General features: G+C 35.2%; 1 protein-coding gene across 3 annotated transcripts in view; it reads left to right on the top strand.

Moving 5' to 3' along the window:
* Positions 1-20,549, top strand: part of LOC106088340 (MICAL-like protein 1) — a 236,281-nt gene that overhangs the window by 63,361 nt on the left and 152,371 nt on the right. For all 3 annotated transcript variants that reach the window (XM_059366425.1, XM_059366424.1, XM_059366423.1), the window contains exon 3: positions 3,943-4,127. In XM_059366425.1, coding sequence (XP_059222408.1) covers positions 3,943-4,127 — 185 coding nt within the window. The remainder of the gene's footprint in view (positions 1-3,942; positions 4,128-20,549) is intronic.

Here is a 20,549-nt window from a genome sequence, read left to right as displayed (position 1 = left end):
CGACCCAAATATGGTTCAGATCGGACTATATTTAGATGTAGCTACCATATAGACCGATCTCCAGATAATGAAGGGTCTAAAGCCCATAAAAGCTTTATTTTTTATGCGATTTCGCTGAAATTTGAAACATGGAGTGGCTTTACGCCTCCTAACATAGGACTCAAATATGGCTCAGATCGGACTATATTTAGATATAGCTACCATATAGACCGATCTCCAGATAAAGGGTCTAAAGCCCATAAAAGCTTTATTTTTTCACCGATCTGCCTGAAATTTGAAACATGGAGTGATTAACGCCTCCTAACATAGGACACAAATATGGCTCAGATCGGACTATATTTAGATATAGCTACCATATAGACCGATCTCCAGATAAAGGTGTGAGGCCACTGCGGCTATGAGACTTAAGACGATGGCAAAATGGATAGAGGATAGGAGCAGGTCATACTATCCCGGTATAATCGATGCAACGAAAGGAAACCTGGATTAAATGGATGAGGTTTGGGATCGAATACCTGGGAACTCTTGAGGTCAAGTGTGACAGTGGCACAGTCTTGACGAAACTCTGTTAAAGCTAACAGGAACTTCGTGCTATATGGATAGATAACAGCTAGATGGCAGAATGGGCGGGGAGGTTTACATTGAGAACCGAGGACTGAAATGTGATTTCGACTGACAGATCGTAATACGGTCCTGAAAGTGAGGATCCTACGATCATGGAATGCGGGAGGTGGTGCGGCTTTAACTCGATTACGTCGAGTGTGAACATCTTTACGGACATTTAGCTAGCCATCAATGCTATAACAACCAGGTCTTTAAGCTCACAAACAGTCATGAAGTTTAAAAGGCGGTATGCACCTCACACGAAGTTTTCGTTGCCATAAGAAATTCATTGATCCTATCGGAAATTTTCGTTTTGCTTTGTGCTACAGGAGGATGTGAGAGCATTGTATACTTTTTTTTTTTGTTTCTTTGCATGAAAACGAATGCAAAGTTTTAGTCACCATGTGTTTGCTACCGAAAATTTCGCTTGAAGTGCATACTAAGCCTAAGAAGAAAATTAACGCCTTCTCCGAAGATGGCACTATCCGCGCATCGTGTGGGTGGCGGACCACAGCTTAGTATGGGGGAACGAATTGAACGTAGTGCTCAGAGGACTACCATCACTAAACTTGGTGAGTGTGAAACTTTTCAGGGAGACGCGGTCTGAGTTCAGATCTGAGCAACAACACTGTGGAACAGTAAAACTGTCCGTAGGACAACGAAAATCCTATGAGGCGATTCGGATTATGAAAAGACGAGGCTTTTATTGAAAGGTTGCAGGAAGGAGGTTAGTATGGCCTTCGTTATTATTATGGGTCCCATAGGACTACAAGCGCATTTGTATTCGCCGAAATTTGGCACATCGAGCTATATTAAAACCCTTAACATCCGTACCGAAAATTGTGTAGATTGAATTGTATTTGGATGGATTGTCATCAGGGAGGTAGGTAAGTTTTTACTTGGAGGGGGGGTCATATCGGAAGTACACGCCAACATTCGAAAACCAGTAAGGAAAGGCAAATGTTGGGCGGTGCCGACTATATAATATCCTACACCTAAAGTGGAAGCTATTTCTTGTTCTGAACCAATTTTGATGGACCTCACCGGATGTTTTCAGATGGGTATCACATTTCAAGCAAATATGTGCAAACTGTAATAACTACGGTTGACAAATAACAACATTACTGCAAACTACACAAAATCTGACAACATATATATGACAAAGCGTTGTGCAAAATTTTTGCAAGAGTGGTCAATAAATTACGCATGCAGAACCTCTAGAAGTGAAAATCGGTCGATATACATATATGGAAGCTATATCTAAATCTGAACCGATTTCTATGAAATTCACCTGTGATATTAAGAGTCATAAGAAAATCATTTCTGCCAAATTTCGAGAGAATCGGTTGACAAACGAGCACTTTATCGCAATAATTCCCAAAATCGGACGAACATATATATGGAAGCTATATATAAATCTGAACCGATTTCTATGAAATTCTCCAGTAATGTTGAGAGTCAAGAGTAAACCCTTCATGCCAAATTTCGACAGAGTCGGTTAAAAAATGACGATATATTTGCAATTTTAGACCAAATCGGATGAACATATATATGGAAGCTATATCCAAATCTGAACCGATTTTTTCTAATTTCAATAGGCTGTGTCTCTAGGCCGAAAAACATGCCTGTGCCAAATTCTAAGACGATCGGACGAAAATCTCAACCTGTACTTTGTACACAAATTAACAATGGCAGGAGGACAGACTGACAGACTGGCAGACGGACAGACAGACATAGCTAAATCGAATCTGTGAAAGTGATTCTGAGTTGATCGGTATACTTAGCAATGGGTCTATCTCTCTTCCTTCTGGGTGTTACAAACAATGCACTAAGTTATAATTCCTTGTACCACAGTAGTGGTGTAGAGTATAAATAGCAATTGGGTGCTCGGGTTCGATAGCCTCCCCCCTGGCTACGTCCATGACTGCTATATATATTCAGATCTACTGTTTTAAAGTATAGGGCCCGCACTTGTTGCCTGAGATCACCGAAATTTGACACATCGAGTTATGTTAACCATTCTTGACATCCGTACCGAGTATGGTAAAGATCGGACTATGCTTGGAAACAGCAGCTATCTCTCGATTTAAAGTATTGGGTTGCCCAAAAAGTAATTGCGGATTTTTTAAAAGAAAGTATATGCATTTTTAATAAATCTTAGAATGAACTTTAATCAAATATACTTTTTTTACACTTTTTTTCTAAAGCAAGCTAAAAGTAACAGCTGATAACTGACAGAAGAAAGAATGCAATTACGGAGTCACAAGCTGTGAAAAAATTTGTCAACGCCGACTATATGAAAAATCCGCAATTACTTTTTGGGCAACCCATATTATGCCCATAAATGAATGAAAGTTGGCACAACGAGTTATGTTAGACTTCTCGACATCCGTGCAGAGTATGCTCTAGACCAGACTACATTATATCTCCCGATTTTAAGTCTTGGGTTCAAAAAAGGGCCTTTATTGTCCTATTTCGTTTGAATTTCGTGAGCATAGTAAAACTCTTGGGCATCATTACCGCATACTGTTCAGATCGGACCATATTTGGATATAGGTGCCACATATAGCGATCTGCCGATTTCAGGTTTTGGGTTTATAAAAGACGCACTTATTACAGGACTAAACATGACGCAGCGAGTTATGTTGAACGCCTCTACATTAGTACCGAAAATGAGGAATTATTGGCGCCTTCAAATAACCAATGGCCAACATCAGCGTCTGTTTCCAGGTTAGGGGCGGCTGGAGGCGAGCGTCAGATCTTGGAGCAAGTGGCTCCCCACAACGAGGGATACATGTGCAATCCCTCAAAACCCATGCGGTTGGGGCGCTGGTTCAGTAATTCGCCCCCGGAAAACTATGATGAGAACTACGATGAGAAACAAAGGAAATTAAAAACGAAAATGGTCATGATGTGACTTAATTTGGATATAGCTGCCATACATGCTATTTTCCAGATTTAAGGTCGTGGACCCATAAAACGCTCATTTATTTCCCGATGTCACTGAAATCTAGCACAGTAAGTTGTGTTAGAACCCCAAACATCCGCACTGAATGTGATTCAAATCGGACTGAATTTGGATATAACTGTCATAGTAACCAATCTTCAGATTTAAGGTCTGAATTTTGGCACAGTGATTCGTGGCAGACCCTTCGTCGTCCGTTTTAAAATCAATCCATATTTTTTGTGAAGCTGCATAATGCTTTTTTGACAGGATTTTTAATATGCATATATGTCCGACGTGCTTTGTGCCCAAAGCTAGCCCCGGCCAAACTTGTTTAACTAAATTTTTACTCTCATACATATTTGTTGATTTTTTTTCTTTCTTTTCCATTTCAGTGATTTCGATAAACTAAATAAAGCCGATGTCTACTACAACAATGCATTGGCCTTCACAACAGCTGAAAAATATTTGGGTATCCCTGCACTGCTTGACGCCGACGATATGGCTGCCTATGAAGTTCCCGACAGATTATCCATCCTGACCTATTTGTCACAGTACTATCAAGCGTTTGCAGCACAAAGTAAGTTGACATTTGTGATTTAAAATAAAAAAATATCAAAAAAAATTCTGGGGAAGAGGTCTGAAATGAATTTTGATACAAATTCATAATTTTTCTAAGTTTTCTTAAAACAAAATTTCGTTACAATTTTTAAAAACGCTTCTCAGATGTGGATACATGTATAAAGATTAACTTGGCGTCCAAATAGTTAAAATAAAAAGTTGTTTATAATTTTAGGTTTGTTTAAAATTTTCTCAACATAAAATAGAATTTAGGGCCCCCATGACTCTCTATGTGTTTATTTTTTTATTTTATTGTCTGTTAAGTGATTGTTTTGGCGGAAATTTGTGTCTGCTTTTTTTATCAAATCTGCATTTTATTTCTTTTTTTTAAATTTTTTTTTTGTATGTTTTCCTCTTTAATTAGCATTGCATTTTTATGTTGATTTTTATTTTGAAAATCCAAAAGACTTAGCCTCCCCAAACTAAACGCAAACCCATGAAAATATCCAAAATCTACAAAAAAGGGGGAAAACTGATTTATGGAGAGCAAGAAGCTTTGAAATGATGGTGTTGCCATTTGGTTAGTGGTTGTTGTCCGGCGTTGGTTGGTATCCATAAAATGCATTAAAGTTTGCACTTAAAATTCATCATTTGTTTCTTTTTCATTTTTTTTTCTTTTCAAAATTCAGTTTCAAAAGACCAGCCGCTAATCCCCAGGCCCTCTGCAATGGTCGTTTAAATCGTTGCTTGCTTAGTTGGTTGCTCTAACTATACAAACCGTTGGCTAAAGTTTCTTTTTTTTCGAATGGCGCGATTGCTGTGTTACTGCTGCAGCTATAACCATTTGAGTTCCACTGACTGCACACCCAGTGATGCATGCCTCACTTGGCAGCCACATTAGCTTGAGTGTTAATTTTTATTTTCAGTTTTAAAGTTAATTTCAGTAGTTTTTTAGATTTTCTTCTCTTCTCTTCTATTCCGTTTTTTTTTTGTATTTTTTGCCTTCTCTTACTAAATAGCCCGCATTTGTAGTGGCTTCATTTCGAAATTGGGTGTGTAAATTTGAAACCGTAACGACTAGGCAACACAAAAAGTAACAGCTGTAGTTAAGGCACTTCAGAGGTTCTTTAGTAACCGTATCAATTATTTTTTTTTGTGATATGTGGTAGTTTTGTAAATTTTATGCATGAAATGGTTATGTGACGCATTTTTATTGCGACAAAAAGTTTGTAAAGCAATGCAAGAAATTTCCATGAAATTTTCTCTAAAGACAAAATTTCCATGAAATTTTCTCTATGGACAAAATTTCCATGAAATTTTCTCTAAAGACAAAATTTCCATGAAATTTTCTCTAAAGACAAAATTTCCATGAAATTTTCTCTAAAGACAAAATTTCCATGAAATTTTCTCTAAAGACAAAATTTCCATGAAATTTTCTCTAAAGACAAAATTTCCATGAAATTTTCTCTAAAGACAAAATTTCCATGAAATTTTCTCTATGGACAAAATTTCCATGAAATTTTCTCTATAGACAAAATTTCCATGAAATTTTCTCTAAAGACAAAATTTCTCTAAAGACAAATTTCTCTAAAGACAAAATTTCCATGAAATTTTCTCTAGAGACAAAATTTCCATGAAATTTTCTCTAGAGACAAAATTTCCATGAAATTTTCTCTAGAGACAAAATTTCCATGAAATTTTCTCTAAAGACAAAATTTCCATGAAATTTTCTCTAAAGACAAAATTTCCATGAAATTTTCTCTAAAGACAAAATTTCCATGAAATATTCTCCAAAGACAAAATTTCCATAAAATTTTCTCTAAAGACAAAATTTCCATAAAATTTTCTCTAAAGACAAAATTTCCATGAAATTTTCTCCAAAGACAAAATTTCCTTAAAATTTTCCCTAAAGACAAAATTTCCATGAAATTTTCTCTAAAAACAAAATTTCCATGAAATTTTCTCTAAAGACAAAATTTCCATGAAATTTTCTCTAAAGACAAAATTTCCATGAAATTTTCTCTAAAGACAAAATTTCCATGAAATTTTCTCTAAAGACAAAATTTCCATGAAATTTTCTCTAAAGACAAAATTTCCATGAAATTTTCCCTAAAGACAAAATTTCCATGAAATTTTCTCTAAAATCAAAATTTTTATAAAATTTTCTCTAAAGACAAAATTTCCATGAAATTTTCTCTAAAGACAAAATTTCCATGAAATTTTCTCTAAAGACAAAATTTCCATGAAATTTTCTCTAAAGACAAAATTTCCATAAAATTTTCACTAAAGACAAAATTTCCATGAAATTTTCTCTAAAGACAAAATTTCCATGAAATTTTCTCTAAAGACAAAATTTCCATGAAATTTTCTCTATGGACAAAATTTCCATGAAATTTTCTCTATGGACAAAATTTCCATGAAATTTTCTCTAAAGACAAAATTTCCATGAAATTTTCTCTAAAGACAAAATTTCCATGAAATTTTCTCTAAAGACAAAATTTCCATGAAATTTTCTCCAAAGACAAAGTTTCCATGAAATTTTCTCTAAAGACAAAATTTCCATGAAATTTTCCCTAAAGACAAAATTTCCTTAAAATTTTCCTTAAAGACAAAATTTCCATAAAATTTTCTCTAAAGACAAAATTTCCATGAAATTTTCCCTAAAGACAAAATTTCCTTAAAATTTTCCTTAAAGACAAAATTTCCATAAAATTTTCTCTAAAGACAAAATTTCCATGAAAATTTCTCTAAAGACAAAATTTCCATGAAATTTTCTCTAAAGACAAAATTTCCATGAAATTTTCTCTAAAGACAAAATTTCCATGAAATTTTCTCTAAAGACAAAATTTCCATGAAATTTTCTCTAAAGACAAAATTTCCATGAAATTTTCTCTAAAGACAAAATTTCCATGAAATTTTCTCTAAAGACAAAATTTCCATGAAATTTTCTCTAAAGACAAAATTTCCATGAAATTTTCTCTAAAGACAAAATTTCCATGAAATTTTCTCTAAAGACAAAATTTCCATGAAATTTTCTCTAAAGACAAAATTTCCATGAAATTTTCTCTAAAGACAAAATTTCCATGAAATTTTCTCTAAAGACAAAATTTCCATGAAATTTTCTCTAAAGACAAAATTTCCATGAAATTTTCTCTAAAGACAAAATTTCCATGAAATTTTCTCTAAAGACAAAATTTCCATGAAATTTTCTCTAAAGACAAAATTTCCATGAAATTTTCTCTAAAGACAAAATTTCCATGAAATTTTCTCTAAAGACAAAATTTCCATGAAATTTTCTCTAAAGACAAAATTTCCATGAAATTTTCTCTAAAGACAAAATTTCCATGAAATTTTCTCTAAAGACAAAATTTCCATGAAATTTTCTCTAAAGACAAAATTTCCATGAAATTTTCTCTAAAGACAAAATTTCCATGAAATTTTCTCTAAAGACAAAATTTCCATGAAATTTTCTCTAAAGACAAAATTTCCATGAAATTTTCTCTAAAGACAAAATTTCCATAAAATTTTCTCTAAAGACAAAATTTCCATGAAATTTTCTCTAAAGACAAAATTTCCATGAAATTTTCTCTAAAGACAAAATTTCCATGAAATTTTCTCTAAAGACAAAATTTCCATGAAATTTTCTCTAAAGACAAAATTTCCATGACATTTTCTCTAAAGACAAAATTTCCATGAAATTTTCTCTAAAGACAAAATTTCCATGAAATTTTCTCTAAAGACAAAATTTCCCTGAAATTTTCCCTAAAGACAAAATTTCCCTGAAATTTTCCCTAAAGACAAAATTTCCATGAAATTTTCTCTAAAGACAAAATTTCCATGAAATTTTCTCTAAAGACAAAATTTCCATGAAATTTTCTCTATGGACAAAATTTCCATGAAATTTTCTCTAAAGACAAAATTTCCATGAAATTTTCTCTAAAGACAAAATTTCCATGAAATTTTCTCTAAAGACAAAATTTCCATGAAATTTTCTCTAAAGACAAAATTTCCATGAAATTTTCTCTAAAGACAAAATTTCCATGAAATTTTCTCTATGGACAAAATTTCCATGAAATTTTCTCTAAAGACAAAATTTCCATGAAATTTTCTCTAAAGACAAAATTTCCATGAAATTTTCTCTAAAGACAAAATTTTCATAAAATTTTCTCTAAAGACAAAATTTCCATGAAATTTTCTCTAAAGACAAAATTTCCATGAAATTTTCTCTATGGACAAAATTTCCATGAAATTTTCTCTAAAGACAAAATTTCCATGAAATTTTCTCTAAAGACAAAATTTCCATGAAATTTTCTCTAAAGACAAAATTTCCATGAAATTTTCTCTAAAGACAAAATTTCCATGAAATTTTCTCTAAAGACAAAATTTCCCTGAAATTTTCCCTAAAGACAAAATTTCCCTGAAATTTTCCCTAAAGACAAAATTTCCATGAAATTTTCTCTAAAGACAAAATTTCCATGAAATTTTCTCTAAAGACAAAATTTCCATGAAATTTTCTCTATGGACAAAATTTCCATGAAATTTTCTCTAAAGACAAAATTTCCATGAAATTTTCTCTAAAGACAAAATTTCCATGAAATTTTCTCTAAAGACAAAATTTTCATAAAATTTTCTCTAAAGACAAAATTTCCATGAAATTTTCTCTAAAGACAAAATTTCCATGAAATTTTCTCTAAAGACAAAATTTCCATGAAATTTTCTCTAAAGACAAAATTTCCATGACATTTTCTCTAAAGACAAAATTTCCATGAAATTTTCTCTAAAGACAAAATTTCCATGAAATTTTCTCTAAAGACAAAATTTCCATGAAATTTTCTCAAAAGACAAAATTTCCATGAAATTTTCTCTAAAGACAAAGTTTCCATGAAATTTTCTCTAAAGACAAAATTTCCATGAAATTTTCCCTAAAGACAAAATTTCCTTAAAGACAAAATTTCCATAAAATTTTCTCTAAAGACAAAATTTCCATGAAATTTTCTCTAAAGGCAAAATTTCCATGAAATTTTCTCTAAAGACAAAATTTCCATGAAATTTTTTCTAAAGTCAAATATTCCATGAAAGATTCTCTAAAGACAAAATTTCCATGAAAATTTCTCTAAAGACAAAATTTCCATGAAATTTTCTCTAAAGACAAAATTTCCATGAAATTTTCTCTAAAGACAAAATTTCCATGAAATTTTCTCTAAAGACAAAATTTCCATGAAATTTTCTCTAAAGACAAAATTTCCATGAAATTTTCTCTAAAGACAAAATTTCCATGAAATTTTCTCTAAAGACAAAATTTCCATGAAATTTTCTCTAAAGACAAAATTTCCATGAAATTTTCTCTAAAGACAAAATTTCCATGAAATTTTCTCTAAAGACAAAATTTCCATGAAATTTTCTCTAAAGACAAAATTTCCATGAAATTTTCTCTAAAGACAAAATTTCCATGAAATTTTCTCTAAAAACAAAATTTCCGTGAAATTTTCTCTAAAGACAAAATTTCCATAAAATTTTCTCTAAAGACAAAATTTCCACGAAATTTTCTCTAAAGACAAAATTTCCATAAAATTTTCTCTAAAGACAAAATTTCCATGAAATTTTCTCTAAAGACAAAATTTCCATGAAATTTTCTCTAAAGACAAAATTTCCATGAAATTTTCTCTAAAGACAAAATTTCCATGAAATTTTCTCTAAAGACAAAATTTCCATGAAATTTTCTCTAAAGACAAAATTTCCCTGAAATTTTCCCTAAAGACAAAATTTCCCTGAAATTTTCCCTAAAGACAAAATTTCCATGAAATTTTCTCTAAAGACAAAATTTCCATGAAATTTTCACTAAAGACAAAATTTCCATGAAATTTTCTCTAAAGACAAAATTTCCATGAAATTTTCTCTAAAGACAAAATTTCCATGAAATTTTCTCTAAAGACAAAATTTCCATGAAATTTTCTCTAAAGACAAAATTTCCATGAAATTTTCTCTAAAGACAAAATTTCCATGAAATTTTCTCTAAAGACAAAATTTCCATGAAATTTTCTCTATGGACAAAATTTCCATGAAATTTTCTCTAAAGACAAAATTTCCATGAAATTTTCTCTAAAGACAAAATTTCCATGAAATTTTCTCTAAAGACAAAGTTTCCATGAAATTTTCTCTAAAGACAAAATTTCCATGAAATTTTCCCTAAAGACAAAATTTCCTTAAAATTTTCCTTAAAGACAAAATTTCCATAAAATTTTCTCTAAAGACAAAATTTCCATGAAATTTTCTCTAAAGACAAAATTTCCATGAAATTTTCTCTAAAGACAAAATTTCCATGAAATTTTTTCTAAAGTCAAATATTCCATGAAAGTTTCTCTAAAGACAAAATTTCCATGAAAATTTCTCTAAAGACAAAATTTCCATGAAATTTTCTCTAAAGACAAAATTTCCATGAAATTTTCTCTAAAGACAAAATTTCCATGAAATTTTCTCTAAAGACAAAATTTCCATGAAATTTCTCTAAAGACAAAATTTCCATGAAATTTTCTCTAAAGACAAAATTTCCATGAAATTTTCTCTAAAGACAAAATTTCCATGAAATTTTCTCTAAAGACAAAATTTCCATGAAATTTTCTCTAAAGACAAAATTTCCATAAAATTTTCTCTAAAGACAAAATTTCCATGAAATTTTCTCTAAAGACAAAATTTCCATGAAATTTTCTCTAAAAACAAAATTTCCGTGAAATTTTCTCTAAAGACAAAATTTCCATAAAATTTTCTCTAAAGACAAAATTTCCACGAAATTTTCTCTAAAGACAAAATTTCCATAAAAATTTTCTCTAAAGGCAAAATTTCCAGAATTTTGTTTGTTATGTATAGACTCAAAAACGGCTTAACTGATTACCTTGAAATTTTCACAGATTATATAGGTTGGTCAGGAAGATATGATATCGTGAGAGGGGCGGATTCTCCCCCTTACCCCAAAAGTACTACCCAAAAATAATAGTGGACCGATCGAGACAATATGGGATTCAAACGAAAGGTATTCAAGAGTAGAGTACGAATTTTATAATAAAGTTGGGCCCAAGTACCTGGGGCGCCGCCCCAGCCCCAAGACCCCCTAAAATAGGTTTATTTGACGATTATGACAATATGGGACTCAAGTGAAAGATATTCTGGAGTAGATTACGAATATGGTCAGGAAGTAGGAATAGGGGGTGGACCCTCCACCGTTACCCCAAAAACACCACCCAAAATCAAAAGTGGACCGATAAGGACAATATGGGTATCAAATGAAAAGTATGCGGTAGTAGATAACGAATCTGGCTTACAAATTCATGTCGAAGGAAAGGGGGCCACCCCACCCCCACAAAAACGCCCAAAATGCGCACATTAGCCAATCACGGATATATGGAACTCGGTTTGTGTCTTCCGTATAGACTGAAAAACGGCAGAACCGATTTTCTCGAAATTTTGGCTTATTGTGTAGGTTCGTCTGGAAGGAAACATAGGGTATATAATTTTTCGGTATCGGAAGGGGGAAGGACCCTCCCCCTTATGCCAAAAACACAACCCAAAATCAAAAGTGGACCGATCGCGACAATAAAGGTATCAAATGAGAGGTATTGGAGAGTAGAATATGAGTATGGTATTAAAATTTGAGTATAAATACCCATCGGGCCGCCCCAACCCCAAAACTCCTCCAAACAGACATGTTGGACGTTCATTTCAATATGGGGCTCAAAGGAAAGGTATTCGGGGGTAGATTTCGAATCTGGCATACAAAATTAGATCGCCATTAGACCCATTATGACTTTATGATACTTGGCTGAAGCGATTTTCTTCAAATTTTCATAGATTGTGTACGTTTGTCTGAAAGGAAACACAGGCTAAATAATTTTTAGATATCGGGTGAAGGCGGACCCTCTCCCTTATCCCGAAAACGCCACCCATATCCGAAAGTGGTCCGATGGGCACAGTAAGGGTATGAAATGAAAGGTATTGGAGACCACAAAACGAATATGGAAATAACATTTGGGTCCAAGTAAACAGTGGGTTATGGGCTCAAATTTAAGGGATTCGGAAGTGCAGCACGAATTTGATATCCACATTTGAGTCGACATGTCTGAGGTGTTATCCCTCACCTAATGAGAACATTACCCTAAGGAAGAACATTACCACCAGGAACCGAGAAGGGGCAAATTTTCACACAACAATGAGTGCTTTCCGCTTTAGGTTTAAACTTAATGATAAGGGACCTTTTTTTATAGGCGAGTCCGAACGGCGTACCGCAGTACGACACCTCTTTGGGAAAATTTTTTAAATGACCACCGCTTTGTCCTATGTTCTCGCCATGATTCGAACACGTTCAGTGTCATAGGCTACAATGGCACGAATGCGATATCCGCATTCAAGGCGAATGGTCCCCACCAATTAAATTTTGTATAAATTTTTCGCTTAAAACTAAATTTCTGTAAAATTTTCTATTAAAACCAAATTTTTATGAAATTTTCTCTAAAGACAAAATTGCCATTAATTTTTTTTTTTTCATTTTTTCTCCAAAAAATTATTAAAACCATCTCAGCTGCCAAGAAAAAACCCCTCTTACAAAAAATCTATAAAAATTTGTTTGCCATTCTGCTGCATATTAAATAAGTTATAAATCATTGTGATACGTTTTTTTTCCCTCCCCCCAATGTGTCTAAAGGAAAATAACATTTATTTCATTTGAAAAGTGCAATTATAACTTTTAACACTTTGCGCCATACCCCCACATTTGTTCAACTTCAAGAGGAAAACATAAAAAATTAAAAAAAAAAAAATTGGAAGTGGAAAAGAAATAAAATTTACAAATTACTACCTAGATCACCTTTGGCTTCAACTTCAATGGTTCAAACAGCCAAAGAACATGAATGGAAAACCCAAATATTCCTTAGCAGATAGTAACTTGTCTTCGATTGGCATTGGGGCGTATCATAAATCGTTTAGACAATTGTGTCTTAGAACTGAAGAATCAGCGTTCCAGAAGTGGTGTTGGCTTTTGTCTTTGTGGCCTTTGATTATCTCGTCGTCGTCGTCGTCGCTGTTGTTGTTACTCCTTCAATTTTCATTTCATAAAAATTTATTACAAATTTCATTGGTATGATTTATGGCTTAAACTAAGAGAACAAAAATCACCATTTTAGCCTTGAGAAAAAGAATAAAAAACAAGAAAGAAAGAAGTTTTTCTTTGGGTGTTTGCTATGAATACTCTGTTGGTTATGGGGGCATTTTTAATTTATTTATTTATTATTTATTTTTTTTTTTTGTTGATTGGTTGGATTTTTATTAGAAGTCTAGAGGTGATCGGTGCTAACATTTTTATGAATAATAAAAAAATAATAAAAATCAACAATAACTTCTGTATAGGATTTTCTTGGAAAGCCTTAAACTATAAAAATTAAAAAAAAATCATAAAACCTGTCTTGGGAAAATATTTCTTGTTGATGATTTATTTAAGACAAATTCTTACTACGCTTTAGTAAAAAATTAATAAAAGTGAAAACGACCCCTTTATGAGCCACCTGAGGGTTAAAGTATACTACAAAAATGTTTCTAGCGGTATTGTTATGGGTTGCCCAAAAAGTAATTGCGGATTTTTCATATAGTCGGCGTTGACAAATTTTTTCACAGCTTGTGACTCTGTAATTGCATTCTTTCTTCTGTCAGTTATCAGCTGCTACTTTTAGCTTGCTTTAGAAAAAAGTGTAAAAAAAGTATATTTGATTAAAGTTCATTCTAAGTTTTATTAAAAATGCATTTACTTTCTTTTAAAAAATCCGCAATTACTTTTTGGGCAACCCAATAGTAATATTTCTAAGGATACTGTATATCTGAACTGCATTGATTTCAAGAAGTGTTAAGTCAAATATTTTCAAAAATTCTCAAATGGGGCAGAATGGCTTACTTTTTATGGAGTTACCCTACGATGTCAAATTCAAAACTCCCATGTGTTCTCTTTCTTGTTTTACCTCTCTCTCTCATAATACACTTATATTTTTTTTAAAATTATTTGTTGCTGTTGTAGCAGTTTGTTGTGTTCTATCTTTCGTCTGCTTGCTTTTGTTGAGTGTCAAGATCCAAGAACTCTGAGACTTAGATGGGGTGAGTCCAGAGGGATCTAGGTTTAAGACGAGTGGGTCTGGCTGGGCAGTTGTACTGGTGGCATGTATCGTGTGGGCCCTGGCCACAATCGGGACATACAGCTTGCACGTTAGCATCAATCCTTGCTCTGTAGGAGTTGAGGCGGTTGCATCTGCCGGAATGTAATCGAGCCAGAACTTCTCTGGTGTGCCAAGGTAAAACAATTTTTCTTCAGGTGCAATGAGAGGTTGTCGTTCTCCAAGGACTACATTCACCCGGTAGATATTAACCTCATCGGCTACTGTGTCTGCATGAATGTTGTTCAGACCCGCTTGATATGCCACTTGATCTTAAGGTTCTCTCTTGTAGCGCTGAACCTCACGCTCTAGATCGTGTAGATCTACCTTAAGGCTTCTGGGCGGTGGATATCTATCCACAAGATGATGATGTGGATGGTTTCTGCGATAACAGCCCAAAAGGTATTGCTTGGGCAGCATGTAGTTATGTCTTCGCCCTGGTAGGATGACATGAGAACTGAGGAGACAGCCCGTCGCAGTTCTGAGGGCAGCATTCTAACAGATCTGGATATTATTACACTATGTGTCAAAAAACTAACGAGACCACACTGGCGCTGCATAACTTACCACAGACCGACTAATTGCTTGCAAGAAGGTTTCCTTGCCTGCACCCCAAGTGCTGCCGGCAAATGACTTGAGGACCTTCTTTCTGCTTTTAACCTTATCGCAAATTGCTGTGGCATGTGAGGAGAATGTGTAAGATCTGTCAAATATGACGCCGAGTATTTTGGGACACTTGGTGGTCGGAATCATTTCTGCATCGACCAACACAGTCAGCTCGGCATTCACCTCACTCGTATTTGTATTGAACAATGTGGCTGAAGATTTGGTGTTCAGATATCTTCAGATTTCTTGCAGCGAAATATGAGGCAAGTTCGTTAAGGTAGATGTTCAACCTGTTGTAGATGTCATCAATAGTTCGATGGGGCCTGATGCCATGATCGTACAATCGTACGCAAAAGATAGTATCTTTATGCCGCCTGTGGTGGTGGAATGGAGGATAGGTAGATGCTAAACAGTGCCGGAGATATTAACCCGCCTTGAGGAACTTCGACTTCTTATCCCTAAATTCCACAAATGACTGGCGACCACACAGATAACATGCGACTTAGCGTTTCAGGCTTGGCTGGAGGGACGTGTTGGCATGGCTGAATGCGTTTGATAGGTCCAGTGCCACGAGTACCGTCCTATCACATGGCCTGGGCTGATTAAAGCCACGGCAAATGTGTGCGGTGATATCATGCAAAGCAGTTGTTGTGCTATGCAGTCTTCGTGCTGATGCGCGGCGAATGGAAATTCTCCTACGAGGCTCGGGAGGTATAATGCTTCAAGCATCTTTCCTACTAATGAGAGAAGGGAGATCGCTCTGTACGACTCCCTCAAACTCGGGTACTTTCCAGCGGAATCACTCTGCCCTCTCTGCTCCTACGAGGCTCAGGAGGAATAATGCTTCAAGCATCTTTGCTACTAATGAGAGAAGGGAGATCGGCCTGTACGACTCCCTCAAACTAGGGTCCTTTCCAGCGGAATCACTCTGCCCATATTCCAGACATTGAGAAATATAAGACTGTTCAAAGACAGGTTAAGGACAGTAGTAAGGTACTCAACTCCAGATAATCCAGATTCTTCAGGATTTATCTGGAGTTGATTTGGCGCCACGGATGACATTCGTAACTTAGCCCACGGTAAATTGTAATGGCTGACCATCGGCTCGGAGACCACAACAGATACTGCGAATGGCACTTTTCCTTGCCCTGTCAATCTCGTTTGGACAACCTGGCGCATCTCTTCGGATCAGTCACGCTTACGTTGCAAAAGGTGACTGAGGTCCAGTCATCCCTTCTACCGGGTTTCGAGAGTGACTTAACAGTATACCACAGCTTGTCTTAACCGGTGCTTAAGTTTCACTGCTTCAAGTGTTCCAGCCACAAATTCCTCTTATCTATGTTGACTATCCCGTTTATTTCCAGATGCATCTCGCTAATTCGTCTGCGAGTTCGCTCTGCCTGCGCCAGTAAATTGGGCCGCAGTTGGGGTATTCGACCGGCTGGTATAAAGCGAGCGCCTACTGCGTTAATGATGTATCGACAAGTAGCACATCCGAGGGGGGTGTCAGTTCACTGAAGCGGCGATTGGTGTACTCTCTGATTGCTCCAAGTGTTCCAGCCACAAATTCCGCTTATATTCATTGACTACACTGCTTATTTCCAGATTCAACTGATTCTGGGGTTAGTGGGATCCTTACAACGAATTCCATCACGCTCGTCTGCGAGTTCCACTGCCTGCGGCAGGAAATTGGGCCGCAATTGGGGTATTCGACCAGCTGGTATAAAGCGAGCGCCTACTCCGGTTATGATGTATCGATATTTCTCGGCAAGTAGCACATCCGAGGGGGTTGTCAGTTCACTGAAGCGGCGATTGGTGTACTCTCTGAAGCACAATCGGCCTTCTTCTGATTGATAAACATCCGGCGCAGGTTATTAGATCGGGTGGTTGGTCGATGGTAAGAATTATGGGGAGATGGTATGACCACAAAGAGATGAGGGTTGGCCAGGCTACGTCGCTCACGAGATGTAATGGAAATGTCTGGCGAGCTGCTACACCTTCTCGTTATCCTAACGGGGGCATCCTCATTCATCGTGCAAAAGGTGAAGCCTTCAATCTACTCTGCCAAAGCTGGACGAACACGTACACTGAGGTGGCGACCCTTGCCGATGAAAGATTCCATCGGGTCATTCCTGTGCGTAGAACCGGCTGCCATGGTTGTGCTCCTTTGTGTAATTTGTCACTGATTTGGTGTATGTGTCTTAAGTCTTTTGTTTTCGTTGCCAATGTTTTTAAGAAAATATAACTTTTTCGCTGATTTAGTGTATGTGTCTTAAGTCTTTTGTTTTCATTGCCAATGTTTTCAGTATTAATAGGAAATATAACTTTTTATACCCAACACCATAGGATAATGGGTATACTAAGCTACTCATTCCGTTTGTAACACCTCGAAATATTGATCTGTGACCCTATAAAGTTTATATGTTTTTGATAGTTTGGACATTTTGAGTCGATGTCCGTCCGTCCGTCTATCGAAATCACGATTGCCGGCGAACGCATAAAGGTAGCAGCTTGAAATTTTACACAGATACTTGGAATTGATGTGGGTCGTTGGGGATTACAAATGGCCCATATCGGTTCAGATTTAGATTACCTCCCATATAAACCAGTCTCCCGATTTGACATATTTAGCCCTTAGAAGTCGCAATTTTTATCCGATTGGAAATTTTGAAATTGAAATTTTGCATGTAGTTTTCTGTTATGACGTCCACTAACCATGTCAGGTGCTGTTGAAATCGGTCTTTAACCTGACATAGCTCCCATATAACCCGAACTCCCGATTTGACTTTTTGAGCCCCTGCTTCGATTTGCTGACTGCGATTTGGCTGACTTCGATTTGGCTGACTTCGATTTGGCTGACTTCGATTTGTTTAAAATTGTACATGTAGTGTTCTGTAACTACTAACACCAACGGTTTAAATCGGTCTTTAACCTAATGTAGCTCCCATATAAACCTATTGGGTTGCCCAAAAAGTAATTGCGGATTTTTTAAAAGAAAGTAAATGCATTTTTAATAAAACTTAGAATGAACTTTAATCAAATATACTTTTTTTACACTTTTTTCTAAAGAAAGCTAAAAGTAACAGCCGATAACTGACAGAAGAAAGAATGCAATTACAGAGTCACAAGCTGTGAAAAATTTGTCAACGCCGACTATATGAAAAATCCGCAATTACTTTTTGGGCAACCCAATATCTTCCGATTTGACATATTTAGCTCCCAGAAGCCGCAATTGTTATCCGATTGGGCTGAAATTTTGCAGATAGTGTTCTGTTATGAGTTCCAACAAATGTATGAAATCGGTCAATAACCTGATATAGCTCCCATATAAACCGATTTCTCATCTGGATCCCCTGAAACCCCCATTTTTTCCGATTTGGCTATAATTTTGCAGGTGATGTTCTGTTACGACTTCCAACTAGTGTGCCAAATACGGTCCAAATATGTCTTTAATCTGATGTAGCTCCCATATAAACCAATCTCTCTATTATCCGGTTATTCGGTTCCTAGAGGCTTTAATTTTTACCTGGTTGTGGCAGAAATTTTATACATACAGTAAAATTTTGTCTTTCAATTTATTTTGTTTTGTGTAAATTTTACGCAGAATCCATGATGGAGCGTTTCAAAGATTCGGCCCGGCAAGACTGCACGTTTTTACTTGTTTCTTTACAATTGTAAGCTTTATACCTAAACTGTAATATTCTGATTAAATTATATTCTCCCACAAAAAGGTGTTATTTTTGTTGAAAAACGTTCATTATGCCGATAACAACTCAACCTTAATTACATCTTTAACAAAAAAAAAATGTGGCTTAAAACATAAAACCTTTCACTTCTCTGACTTGATTAGACATTGAAATCTACACTCAATCACTTAATTTAGCAGATGTTAACTAGCTCTTTTTCATTCACCGCTTACACATCAATCTGGGCTTAAATACAAAACACCAAATTACTATAACCGGTCAATATGGGTTAATCGATTTCCTTTCATCGTACCCCCGTTTGGTGCTGGACATGACTCAAGATTTACTTCAGTTCAGCGAAATGAAGAAAAAAAATCACATTTTGAGTTCATTGCCATCAATACAGTTTTTTTTTTTTGTTGATTACAACAGAAACGTGCTATGGCTCATATTACACAATATTATAAAAAGAAGAAGGAGAGACAAAAAAAAGCGACCAAGTTTAGCATCCACCAACCACCACCAGCATCATTGTCTCTGTATCGTTATTGCCATCAACCAGCCATTTCGAAGGAGAGAAAGTTCACAAGTACTTAATGAAAAATCAAGAAACTAAGAAACTTCAATGTGTCTTTCTTTCGTTTGAACTTCCAATTTCTTTTTTTCTTCACTGTCGTCGTCATACCTTTGTATGCAGACAACGTCATCGTTTTCGTCATCAACAAAGTCACACAAAACTCCAGCGAAACCTTTATGCACTTTTATTGCCGTTTGATTTGCTGGCAACAAAGCAAAGACCAAATGTTGAGGGGAAAATCGACTTAAAATACGGAAGACCAGTTGCCGCCACGTAAATCTTGTTGGTAATAAAAATTTGTCTTTATTGTATGATGGTCAAATGATTTTATTGCATTTTCTTAAATCTTTTATTGGTCTTGGATAAATGGATGTTTAGCTATGGACTTTGGTATAGAGTAAATTCTTTCCTTACCCTCAAGACATTGAAGGCAATAAACCAAGAAAATAAATAAAATTAAAACAAGTAAAAGCGTGCTAAGTTCGGCCGGGCCGAATCTTATATACCCTCCACCATGGATCGCATTTGTCGAGTTCTCTTCCCGGCATCTCTTCCTAGACAAAAAAGGATATAAGAAAAGATTTGCTCTGCCATTAGAGCGATATCAAGATATGGTCAAGTTTGGACCACAATTAAATTATATGTTGGGGACCTGTGTAAAATGTCAGTCAATTCGAATAAGAATTGCGCCCTTTGGGGGCTCAAGGAGTAAAATAGAGAGATCGATTTATATGGGAGCTGTATCGGGCTATAGGCCGATTCAGACCATAATATATACGTATGTTGATGGTCATGAGAGGATCCGTCGTACAAAATTTCAGGCAAATCGGATAATAATTGCGACCTCTGGAGGCTCAAGAAGTCAAGATCCCAGATCGGTTTATATCGCAGCTATATCAGGTTATGAACCGATTTGAACCTTATTCGACACATTTGTTGAAAGTAAGTATAAAATACGTCATGGAAAATTTCAGTCAAATCGGATAGGAATTGCGCCCTCTAGAAACTCAAGAAGTCAAGTCCCCAGATCTGTTTATATGACAGCTATATTAGGTTATGAACCGATTTGAACCATACTTGGCACATTTGTTGGATATCATAACAAAATACTACGTGCAAAAATTCATTCAAATCAGATAAGAATTGCGCCCTCTAGAGTCTCAAGAAGTAAAGACCCTAGATCGGTTTATATGACAGCTTTATTAGGTTATAAACCGATTTAAACCATACTTGGCACAGTTGTTGAATATCATAACAAAACACGTCGTGCAAAAATTCATTCAAATCAGATAAGAATTGCGCCCTCTAGAGGCTCAAGTTAGTATAAAAACGTATTTTTTTGGCTCAAGACCCTAAATCGACAGATCGTGTCCGTGTCTCATACCGTG

Source organism: Stomoxys calcitrans, chromosome 4 (assembly GCF_963082655.1).
Source record: "Stomoxys calcitrans chromosome 4, idStoCalc2.1, whole genome shotgun sequence".
In the NCBI taxonomy this organism is placed as follows: domain Eukaryota; kingdom Metazoa; phylum Arthropoda; class Insecta; order Diptera; family Muscidae; genus Stomoxys; species Stomoxys calcitrans.
This window is presented reverse-complemented; position numbering and strand designations above follow the sequence as displayed.